Below are 12,651 nucleotides of genomic sequence, written 5' to 3'. Positions count from 1 at the left end.
GTGTAGAAATGTTTTCTAATCTCACTCCTGAAAGGTCTGGCTCTAAATTTTAGACTGTGCCCCTATTCCTAGAATCCCCAACCAGCGGAAAAAGTTTCTCTCTATCCACCCTATCTGTTCCCCTTAATATCTTACAAACTTCGATCAGATCACCCCTTAACCTTCTAAACTCTAGAGAATGCAATCCCAATTTGTGTAATCTCTCCTCGTAACTTAACCCTTGAAGTCCGGGTATCATTCTAGTAAACCTACGCTGCACTCCCTCCAAGGCCAATATGTCCTTCCGAAGGTGCGGTGCCCAGAACTGCTCACAGTACTCCAGGTGCGGTCTAACCAGGGTTTTGTATAGTTGCAGCATAACTTCTGCCCCCTTGTACTCTAGTCCTCTAGATATAAAGGCCAGCATTCCATTAGCCTTATTGATTATTTTCTGCACCTGTTCATGACACTTCAATGATCTATGTACCTGAACCCCTAAGTCCCTTTGGACATCCACAGTTTTTAACTTTTTACCATTTAGAAAGTACCCTGTTCTATCCTTTTCTGATCCAAAGTGGATGACCTCACATTTGTCTACATTGAATTCCATTTGCCACAGTTTTGCCCATTCGCCTAATCTATCAATATCGCTTTGTAATTTTATGTTTTCATCTACACTGCTTACAATGCCACCAATCTTTGTGTCATCGGCAAACCTAGATATGAGACTTTCTATGCCTTCATCTAAGTCGTTAATAAATATTGTGAATAATTGAGGCCCCAAGACAGATCCCTGCGGGACTCCACTAGTCACATCCTGCCAATGTGAGTACTTACCCATTTTCCCTACTCTCTGTCGCCTTTCGCTCAGCCAACTTCCTAACCAAGTCCGTACTTTTCCCTCAATTCCATGGGCTTCTATCTTAGCTAACAGTTTCTTATGTGGGACCTTATCAAATGCCTTCTGGAAGTCCATATAAATAACATCCATTAACATTCCTCTGTCCACTACTTTAGTCACCTCTTCAAAAAATCTAATCAGGATTGTCAGGCACGACCGACTTTTCACAAATCCATGCTGGCTCTCCCTGATTAACTGAAAATTCTCGAGGTGTTCAGTCACCCTATCCTTAATTATAGACTCCAACAATTTCTCCACAACAGATATTAGGCTAACTGGTCTATAATTCCCCGATTTCCCTCTCTCTCCTTTCTTAAAAAGCGGAGTGACATGTGCAATTTTCCAATCTAGAGGGACAGTTCCTGAATCTGGAGAACTTTGAAAGATTATAGTTAAGGCATCTGCAATCTGCTCACCTACTTCCTTTAAAACCCTGGGATGGAAACCATCTGGCCCTGGGGATTTGTCACTCTTTAGTGCTATTATTTTCTTCATTACTGGTGCTTTACTTATGTTAATTTAATTGAGTCCCTGTCCCCGATTCAATATTAGTTTTCTTGGGATTTCCGGCATGCTCTTTTTCTATTGTAAATACTAACGCAAAGTAATTATTCAACATGTCCGCCATTTCCCCATTGTCAATGACAATATCCCCACTTTCAGTTTTTAAGGGGCCAACACTGCTCCTGACCACCCTCTTTTTCCTAATATAACTATAAAAGTTCTTCGTATTGGTTTTGATATCCCTTGCAAGTTTCTTTTCATACTCTCTTTTTGTAGCTCTTACTATCTGTTTTGTGACCCTTTGTTGATCTTTGTATCTTTCCCATTTGCCAGAATCTGTGCCATTTTTTGCCTTTTTGTATGCCCTTTCCTTATGTCTGATACTGTCCCATACCTCTTTAGTTGTCCATGGCTGTTTTTTTTGGCAAGTAGAGTTCTTGCCCTTCAGGGGTATAAACCGGTTCTGTATCTCGATAAATGTTTCTTTAAACATTTCCCACTGATCATCAGTCATTTTACCCATTAACAGATTTGCCCAGTTTACTGTGGACAGTCTCTGTCTCATCCCATTGAAGTCGGCCTTACCCAAGTCTAGAATCTTAGCAGCTGATTCACTTTTTTCCCTTTCAAACACTACATTGAACTCGATCATGTTATGATCGCTATTGGATAGATGTTCACGCACAGTTAAGCTGTTAACTAAATCTGGTTCCCTTGTTGCCTCCAGGACATACTGCTGTAGAAAACTATCCTGAACACACTCAAGAACTTCACTACCTTTCTGACAGTTGCTAGTCTGCTTTTCCCAATCTATGTGAAGGTTAAAGTCCCCCATTAAGACCATTATGTCTTTCTTACACGCTTGTCTAATCTCTGCATTTATACAATCTAGAACTTCAGAGCTGCTGTCAGGGGTCCTTTACACAACTCCCACAATAGTCTTAGATCCATTCCTATTTCTCAATTCAACCCATAAGGTCTCTGTTGGCTGCTTACCTCTCGTTATATCCTCCTTTATCATTGAAGTGATTAAGGCTACTCCTCCCCCTCTTCCATTTTCCTATCTCTCCTGTTGACCTTAATACCCGGTATATTTAGTTCCCAATCCTGACCACCCTGCAGCCATGTCTCAGTAATAGCTATCAAGAGCAATTTTTCTTAATTCATTCATGGGTTGTGGGCATCACTGGCAAGGCCAGCATTTATTGCCCATCCCTAATTTCCCTTGAGAAGGTGGTGGAGAGCCGCCTTCTTGAACCGCTGCAGTCCGTGTGGTGAAGGTTCTCCAACTGTGCTGTTAGGTAGGGAGTTCCAGGATTTTGACCCAGCGACGATGAAGGAACAGCAAAATATTTCCAAGTCGGGATGCTGTGTGACTTGGAGGGGAACGTGCAGGTGGTGCTGTTCCCATGTGCCTGCTGCTCTTGTCCTTAGAGGTCGCGGGTTTGGGAGGTGCTATCGAAGAAGCCTTGGCGAGTTGCTGCAGTACATCTTGTGGATGGTACACACTGCAGCTACGGTGCGCCGGTGGTGAAGGGAGTGAATGTTTAGGGTGGTGGATAGGGTGCCAATCAAGTGGACTGCTTTGCCCTGGATGGTGTCAAGTTTGTTGAGTGATGTTGGAGCTGCACTCATCCAGGCAAGTGGAGAGTATTCCATCGCACTCCTGACTTGTGCCTTGTAGATGGTGGAAAGGCTTTGGGGAGTCAGGAGGTGAGTCACTCGCTGCAGAATACCCACCTTCTGACCTGCTCTTGTAGCCACAATATTTATGTGGCTGGTCCAGTTAAGTTTCTGGTCAATGGTGACCTCCAGGATGTTGATGGTGGGGGATTCGGCGATGGTAATGCCGTTGAACGTCAAGGGGAGGTGGTTAGACACTCTCTTGTTGGAGATGGTCATTGCCTGGCACTTGTCTGGCACGAATGTTACTTGCCACTTATCAGCCCAAGCCTGGATGTTGTCCAGGTCTTGCTGCATGTAGGCACGGACTGCTTCATTATCTGAGGGGTTGCGAATGGAATTAAACACCATGCAATCATCAGCGAACATCCCCATTTCTGACCTTATGATGGAGGGAAGGTCATTGATGAAGCAGCTGAAGGTGGTTGGGCCTAGTACACTGCCCTGAGGAACTCCTGCAGCAATGTCCTGGGGCTGAGATGCTTGGCCTCCAACAACCACTACCATCTTCCTTTGTGCTCGGTATGACTCCAGCCAATGGAGAGTTTTCCCCCTGATTCCCATTGACTTCAATTTTACTAGGGCTCCTTGGTGCCACACTCGGTCAAATGCTGCCTTGACATCAAGGGCAGTCACTCTCACCTCACCTCTGAAATTCAGCTCTTTTGTCCATGTTTGGACCAAGGCTGTAGTGAGGTCTGGAGTCGAGTGGTCCTGGCGGAACCCAAACTGAGCATTGGTGAGCAGATTATTGACGAGTAAGTGCCGCTTGAAAGTATTGTCGACGATACCTTCCATCACTTTGTTAATGATTGAGGATTGACTGATGGGGCAGTAATTGGCCAGATTGGATTTGTCCTGTTTTTGTGGACAGGACATACCTGGGTAATTTTCCACATTGTCGGGTAGATGCCAGTGTTGTCGCTGTACTGGAACAGCTGGGCTGGAGGCATGGCTAGTTCTGGAATACAAGTCTTCAGCACTGCAGCCAGGATGTTGTCAGGGCCCATAGCCTTTGCTGTATCCAGTGCACTCAGCCGTTTCTTGATATCACGTGGAGTGAATCGAATTGGCTGAAGACTAAATTGCATTGCATTGTTTTCTTTTTTCAGGCCACTTTACTCAGATGGGAGGTCTGAATTGAGTAAAACAAAGGCGACCAAGAAGCTCTTTGAAAAAAATATTTGGTGTCTCTTTTCTTTCCTTAAAAATATCACAACACATTGTCTGCTTACCAGGACAGGCTGTCGTGATTAAGCTGTACACTTCTCTTTTGCTCTGTAACTACCTATCAGGAGGCACAATTTGAGTGGATCAGTTTAGAAGGCTCCTTTTACAAGTGGAATGAATACTTCATTTCCAGCCTGGGACACCATAGTATAGTCTGGCACAGAACTGACAAAACTTGCCACAAGGCAGGAGTCTTAGTGTAGAATAGTCCTCGAACTCAAATTGATGGCATTGTGATTAGGAGTTCCCTCAACCACATGAGCAACCAGCAGCCAGAAATGACATACATTTAGATGGCCAATCTGAATTTTGTACTATTTACTGCCAACTCTCACATAAACCAAGTACAAACTATTATTAGTTTCCTGGGAACTTGGCAAATCAACTTTCTTTATTTGAGCGTTTTTTATTTCACTCAAATTTAAATATGCAAATGCCTGTTGCCAGCAATGTGTTATCTTTTCTTGTTTATTATTGAAGACAATTTGCCATCGCACCATATGCTGATGCATAACAGTTCTCAGAGCAATTTTGACCAGTCTGATTACTGATCTACTAATGAACGTCAACATATGCACTATGGATGCCAGACAAAACAACCAAACACAAAAATCAGATGTTCACTTCTCAGCCAATACACTTGGCGCTGCTGTTAACATCTGGCCAACTATTTCCATATTTGAACAAAACAGCATAACGAACAATGAAGAGTAAAATACCACTCACCACATAATTGCCAGGAGATGCTGACGAATATGGTATCTGTAACAAAAAATAACTGTCAGAGTCCCCTTTTCTCCCTTTCCAATTTGACAGATAAATCCTAAATCAGAAAGAAATTGTGAACAAGTAATTCACAATTAAAGACCAAATATTAGTATTACTTTACTCTTAGTTGAATTTTCACAAATAAAATACATAAATTCTTTGTTATATATATTGGTTTTAAAAAGATTTAATCACAAATACTTTTTAAGCACGATTGTCATTGTTCACTCTTCAGGTAGTCAAACTGGAGTTTTGTACAGACTTATGCCTGTAAATAGAATTTGATTCTGAGGCCACAACTCAATGGGAGCATCACCGATAAGACTGATGGCGAAAGGACACAACAATTGTGATGGAAAGCTAAACAGTCAGTGATTACTAAGGGGGTACAAGAGAAAGAGCTTGGCAATTAGTCAGCAACTTCTGTTGATGTTCACTTGTGCATACTCTTTATATAATCTACTTAATATGTACTTGGAAGTGAAAAATTCAATTTTTAAGGTCTGGTCACATGATTAAAAATGGAAACTCACCAATTACTTTAGAAAGGGATTCAATGCAATAATATAAAGTGAAACTAGCATTTTTACATCCGATTATACTTGCAACCTTTTGCAAAATCATCAGATGTCACCTTGCATCTTGCTCATTGTTATTACACTAATCATGTTGTGAAACACTCAAAGCAGGAAGGTAAACAAGCAGCACTGAAGGTGTGTTGTTCCACCCAAGCACATGCCGAAGGAAATGTTTATATTTTCCTCAAGGCAATCCAAAATTAACTGAAAATAACGACAAATTTAAAAGTAGCAAATCAGTGTCAAGTTTCCAGTACCTTAAAAAACATTGGTACTAAAAAAAAACAAAAGGTAAGATTTAATTTCAAAAGAAAAAAAACAAAGCACACAATTCAGATTCCATTCGCTGTTGTACCACATTAACCACATTGTCTGCATGTGTGTACTCAGGAGTTAAGTTTTTTTTTATTGGAAACGATTACTGCAATTATGAAAGGAATGTTTTTATAATATGGGGAATAATATTTCAACATGTGCATCACAGTTGACCACTTAAATGCACATGGGGCTTCAGGTTTATTCCTTGCTGTGTGAGGGTCACACATGCATTAAGATATACTTACTGAGTTGGCATTAGGTGGATTTGGCCATGGTCGACCACCTCCGGGACCCCTGCAACAAACAGCGACAGATGGGGTTTTAATTCAAATAACCAAACAATCTTTGGCACTCCACCAACAAGCAATCTATGCTACTGAGGAACAAAACGTTACTGTCTCACTGGGCACAACAGCCTTCACAGTAATCCTCTCCCTGGTGCAAATGCAAGCACTTTTTACACATTTTACTTTCATCTTCTCAGGTGCCGCACAAGTAAGCAGTTCTCAAACCGTAACAACACGTCGGCATAAACTTTATGGTCTGATTCATATGTGGGTGTTTTCACAAAGAACGGTGGAATAGATTAAATGGTTGGAAAAAACGGCAGATCAAACAGTGAACCAGTACGAGATAGATAAGATACAGATTAAATGTTTCTAGTAGGGGTAAACGGGGTTTGTCAAAGGCTGGGTTTCCATGGATAAAAAGCAGAAATTAGGTTTTAAAAAGAGGCAACCTAGAATGGATAATATCAAAGAAAACCTTAAGAAATATAAACAGTTTGGAAGGGAAGCAAAAATAGGGATTAGGAAGCAGGAGTTCAAAAGAAAATGGAATAAACGTAAAGGAAAATGGCAAGGGCTTTTATAAGCAAATAAGTAAAAGGATAGTCAAAGAAGAGGTGGGACAACATAAGATGAGGGGGTTCATTTTGTACTTGCTCATAAGTGAAAGATGGAGATACTTAACAAGTATTATGCCTCAATATTTACAAAGGAGAAAATGGGACTGAGGAGGTTGTGGAAGTGCCACTACTGGAGATAAATATACAAAAGGAAACTGTACTAAAAATGTTAATGACACTAAAATTAGAAAAGTCACCAGGCTCAGATTAGGCTTTGGCTTGTGGACTAATTGCTTGTGTGGCATGGTGTCAAAGGCTTTGCTGAAATCTAAATATATCACATCCACAGAAATTCAATCAACAAGCCCCTTCGTTTCCTTTAAAAACTCCAGTGAATTTATTATAGGCAACACTTCCCTCCCTTAAATCCATGGTGACTTGTTTGTATCATACCATGCCTATCTAGCTGTTTCATTATCCTCTCTTTCATGATGCCTTCTAATACTTTACCCACATTTTTACTACAGTTTCCTTTTGAATATTATTTCTAGTAGTGGCTCTTCCACAAGTTCCTCGGGTACTTCTACAGCCACATTTACCCTTTCCTCTGTAAATATTGAGGTGTAACAATTCTTAAGCTTCTCCATGTTTCCCTCAGGATCAAGTACAAGATAATTGCCTTTGTCTTAACAAGATGATAGATTCACTGGCTTGTAGATTCCTGGGTCATCCCTATGACCCCTTTTAAAGATTGGTGGTATGATTGCTACTTTGCAACCCTTGGACACTAGGGAATCATTGGAAATTGAACTAAAGATAGTGGCAAGGATGTAATTGATTTCATTAACCACTTCTTTAAATATCCTTTATACTCTGGTAACTTGTCTTCCTTTAACTTCTTCAGCTTAGGAAAAATATGAGGCCTGGAAATCTTTGCTGCAATGACCTTATATGAAATTTCTACTTCCTATTGTACTTCCTTCACCTCCTTCCTTCTTGGGAATTTAACTTCTATGTTGGGGGAACTGCCCATGGTCTTCTCCATGAACAAGATAAGAATTAATTTACTTTATTTGATATCCCTTGGCTACTTGATATCACAAGTATTTTTCAATAGTCCCACTGTTTCCTTGTTTAGTTGCTTACTGCAAATTTATTCATAAAATTGCTTGACATTTCTTTTCATATTCTCTGTTATCCTAACTTCCTTTAGCTCTCCTGATCAACTTCTTAAGTTCTTCTCAGTCCACAATGCTTCCTGTAGTTTTATACTTAAAAATAATCTATTTTTTGCCCTTCTGCTGTCCCCATTGGTCTTTTCTCTCCAGGAGCATGCATCTGTTCTTTACTCGATGTACCGTATCTCTAAGTGCAATCTAGTTTTCTTCCATGCTTTTTCTCTCTAATAGTGCCAGTCCAGGTTCCTGAGCTCATCCTCAAAATATGCCTTTCTAAAGCTGAATGTTTCTATTGGATTAGTTCTCTTCTCTTCCATCAGAAGATTCCATTGCTCAACCTTAAAACCCGTAATATTATGGCCACGACTGCCAAATTGTTATCTGATTCTGATCTGCTCTACCACTTCCTGGTTATTACTTAATATCAGATTCAATAGCACCCCTCCTTGACCAATGTGTTTTTTGTTCACAAGATGTGGGTGACCCTGACAAGGCCACAATTACTGCCTATCCCTTGTTGTCCTTAGAGGGTGGGCCTTCTTCTTGAACCATTACAGTCTTTGTGGTTTGATGCTCACACAATGGTGTTAGGCAGGGAATTCCAAGATTTTGACCCAGGATGATGAAGGGACAGCAATATATGTCCAAGTCAGGATGGAGTGGAACTAGGAGATAATGGTTTTTCCTGTTTTTGCTTTTCTTGGACATCTTGGTGATAGGGGTTAGGGGTTAGGGGTTGGTATGTTCACGTAACAATCCAATAGTGACTGGGATCATGTTTTCACTCCTACTGTATCCTTTATAGATTTCCCAATCTATCCCTAAAGTTGCCCATAACCCCTGCATTTGTTCCTGTGTGTGCTTCCCTTATTTCTCTTGGTCCAATCCGACCTCCTGACCTAGTGATCCATAGAAGGTGCCCAGTTTAGTTTCCTTCCTCTCATGTCTCTCATCCCTATCCATAGGGTTTCTACTTTGGCCAGATGGATCTATCTTCATTGTTATCAAGTTCTCTTTCACATAAAATGCTACACCTCCTCCCAGTTTGTCTTTTCTATCTCCATGAACTGATCTGTATTCCTTAACATTTAGCCAATATGTATCATTGTTGAACTATGTCTCCGTGATGCCCTTGCTATCATTGCTTCTCTCTCCAGCAAAGACTTCCAGGTCGCATATTTTATTCCCAAGAGTCCTAGCATTCAACTATGGAACTCGGAGGCATTCATTTCCTAGACTGTGCTCATTTATTTTGATATTATTTCCCCATGTGGTCATATCTTTACACTTTGCACACTTACCTGTTGTTAAAGTGTCTGCAAGTAACTGTCACCAACCCTATGTACCATAACATGTAGCTTCTGAATTTTTTTTTAAACCTCAATAACTCTTGAATTTCCCTCCTTCTCAGTATGTTGCTTTACCCATGCTCATGTTTTATTAGATTAAATCCTCTCCCATTCTCTGCAAGGACATTAGCGCCAGTACAATTCAGGTGAAACCCATCTTATCCGTAGAGCTTCCCCTGGCCAAAGCTTGGTCCAAAGTTCTAGAAATTTTCCTTTCCGTACAATCTTTCTAGCCGCACAATTCACTTGTCTAATTTAGTTAGGCTTCTCCCTAACTTGTTCAGTGCACGACACCATGAGTAATACTGAGAATACTTCTCAAGGTCTTGCACTACACTCTAGAACCTCTATATTCCTCAAACTCTCTCTATACAAGGCCTCCAACCTCTTTCCTATGTAATTGGTTCCTATATGAATCACAATATATGGCCAGTTAATCTTACCTCTGTTGTTGATAAATATAATACAGGATGAAATTAACAAAAATTTGGCAAGACATAGGCTTATCAGAGATGGTCAGCATAGATTTGAAAAAGGAAGTTGATGTTTGACTATTTTAATTTAATTTTTTTTTTGCAAATCAGATTGCACAGATAAAGGGAATTGATTTTAATGAGTAAAAATTCACAAGCAGTGTGCCACAATTTCCTGAACCAGGCGGGTGCTGGGTCAGGCTTCCTGCTGATAGGTGTTATGTATTTGGATTTTCAGAAGCATTTGATAAGATGTCACACAAGAGGTTTGTTATGAAGGCTGATGCATATGGTATTAAAGGGAGTTTAGTCACATCGATATACAGCTGGCTGGGGAACAGAACGCAGAGTTGCAAGAAGATAGAGAAAGAGATAGGTAGATAAATTATGAAAAAATACAGAAACAACAGGGCTACAATAATGTGATTTTAATTACCCAATAAGGGGCAAAGAAAGTTTGTGGGATGCTCCATGGATCTGTGCTGGGATTTCTTTTGTTTTCCATTTATATAAATGATTTGGACACAGACATAAATGGAATGACAATGCCAATTAGGGGGCAAGGCAAACTGTGTGGAGAAACCCAGGAGATTGTAGGAAGATATTGACAGGTTAGCAAAATGTCAGATGCAGCTCAATACAGAGAACTGAAGTAGTATATTCCGAGAAAAAGAACAGTGAAGGAAGAGTAACTTGAATAGTATGGGAAAACAGAGAGATCTAGGAATGCAGACACCTAGGTCTTTAAAGGCGGAAGTGCAGATAGAAAATAATATAGAAAGGAAAATGCCAATTATACATAGGGGTATTGAATATAAAAGCAAGGAAGTGATGTTGAATTTGTGCAAGACATTAGTTAAGCTATAAATAAAAATAGAAAATGCTGGAGAAGCTCAGCAAGTCAGGCAGCATCTGTGGAGAAAGAAACAGAGTTAATGTTTCAGGTCGAAGACCTTTCGTCAGAACTGGCCCATTAGTTTAGCCATAGTTGACAAAGACTCAAGATTATTGTTAGATGAATGGAAGGGGATATTAGAAGAAATGTTATCATAGAGGGTTATTAGAACATGGAATGCTAAACAAATGACTCTTGAGGCAGACACTACATCATTGGGTTAATATTTAAAAATGAAAAATAATAGACATGGGGAACAGGCAACGACACAGGATTAGAGCAGATAGCTTCAGTTGGAGAGCTAACACTAGGCGTGATGAGCCAAATGGCCTGTTTTTGTGCTATAATTTCTATGCTTCTAAGATAACAACATAGTCTGGAAGCAATTCTAAATAGAATAAACTGATTTTAGTTGTCATGGTCCAAAGATGTAAATTCTAATCCATTTTTTAGTGACAATTTCCAGTTTTATGTTCCAAACCACATTTATTTTGCTGAACTCGGTGGATGATTGTTTGACAGAATCAACTTTAAAGCATTTTTGGAGCTGGAACTGAATTACTTTGCCAACTAGCTGTGAAACATATTCACAGTAGTACTTTTAACCAGTACAAAACTACTAAAATTTGCATAATATGTACACACATCATATATAAACCATCAAGATACGCATGGCTAATTTTCTGAGTTCACGCTACTGACCAGGAGCCTTGCCTACCAGTCACACACACACAGAGAAATCATGGGTATGCCATCAATTAATTTTAATGGATGAAGATTCACAGGCAGTGTGCCTCAATTTCCCAAACCATGGCCAGGCTTCCTGCTTGCAGCATAAACTTAGAAAATACTCCTAAATTGCTTACTTTAATCGAATATGCACTATGTGGAGAGTGTATGTGTCAATATTGTTGTACTCTAAGTGAATAGCTGCATTTATACATCAAAAAGTTTAGTCAGCATAACTGAAAATTTGTCCATCTGTCTCTTATTAAATTGCTGCAACTAACTTCAACATACACAGCATTTGCAATAACTATATTTGAGTACTCTTCAAAAGGGAACAAACGTCGAAACACAAATTAGCGTTAAACTAAATCAATTTATTTAATACAGTTCTTTGACAGTACAAGTTGCTTCTCTACTGTCTTCTTGAAAGGTGTTGCCCATTAACTTTTTTTCTAATTTCAAGGAGTTCTCTTTGATCACTATAATTTCATGAAAATGTTTCAAGCAGCAGCTCCTTAGTGTACACCTCATTCCTTTATAGTCAGAGCAGACCCTTAAAACTATGTACTACATATCTTTGGAGATCCATATGATCTTAGCTGGCTATTTGGTATAACGTTACATCCCAATGAAAAACTGCTGGGCATTTGGCTGAGCTTCACCCTGCTGAAGTTGATCAGTACCTTCTATCATTTGCCCACAGGAGTAACAGCTATGCTAGATTTATATAATCCCAGTTTGCAGTGATAGAATATGCAATTAAGAAAATAAATATGGATTAGAAACAGAATAGGCAAGATTTTAATTTTATTGTAAGAAGCACATTTACTAAAAAGTAAGTTCAGCAATTAGAAAACAAAAAGCTAAATTCATGATGTTAATAAATAGTGACCGCACACAATTTAGTATATCTATGGGTCCATACTTTGTTTTATCTACAAAGTACATTTAACTCAGGAGTCTATTACAAATCTTGAAATGTTGGGCACTGAACAGGATTACCACACACTACATTGTCTGCATTCAACCTAGGATGAATTACAATCAGCATTTAGTCAGATTAGCATTCTCAATCAACCTGAAACAAACCCTAGGAAATAAAGACATTTAAATTACTTAATTGATAAAAACATCTAAGTCAGAAAAGTTACTATCTATAGTTACCATATCTGTAACAGTAACATAGCAACCTCCACAACAACTTTATAGGAAAGCATGC

At 39.6% G+C, this 12,651-nt stretch overlaps 1 protein-coding gene across 3 annotated transcripts in view; it reads right to left on the bottom strand.

Moving 5' to 3' along the window:
- LOC137320867 (single-stranded DNA-binding protein 2) overlaps positions 1-12,651 on the bottom strand; it is a 429,480-nt gene that overhangs the window by 87,991 nt on the left and 328,838 nt on the right. For all 3 annotated transcript variants that reach the window (XM_067982791.1, XM_067982792.1, XM_067982793.1), the window contains 2 exons: positions 6,207-6,255; positions 5,024-5,059 (listed from right to left, as the gene is read on the bottom strand). In XM_067982791.1, coding sequence (XP_067838892.1) covers positions 5,024-5,059; positions 6,207-6,255 — 85 coding nt within the window. The remainder of the gene's footprint in view (positions 1-5,023; positions 5,060-6,206; positions 6,256-12,651) is intronic.

The sequence above is a fragment of the Heptranchias perlo genome, chromosome 4 (assembly GCF_035084215.1).
Source record: "Heptranchias perlo isolate sHepPer1 chromosome 4, sHepPer1.hap1, whole genome shotgun sequence".
Classification (NCBI taxonomy): domain Eukaryota; kingdom Metazoa; phylum Chordata; class Chondrichthyes; order Hexanchiformes; family Hexanchidae; genus Heptranchias; species Heptranchias perlo.
This window is presented reverse-complemented; position numbering and strand designations above follow the sequence as displayed.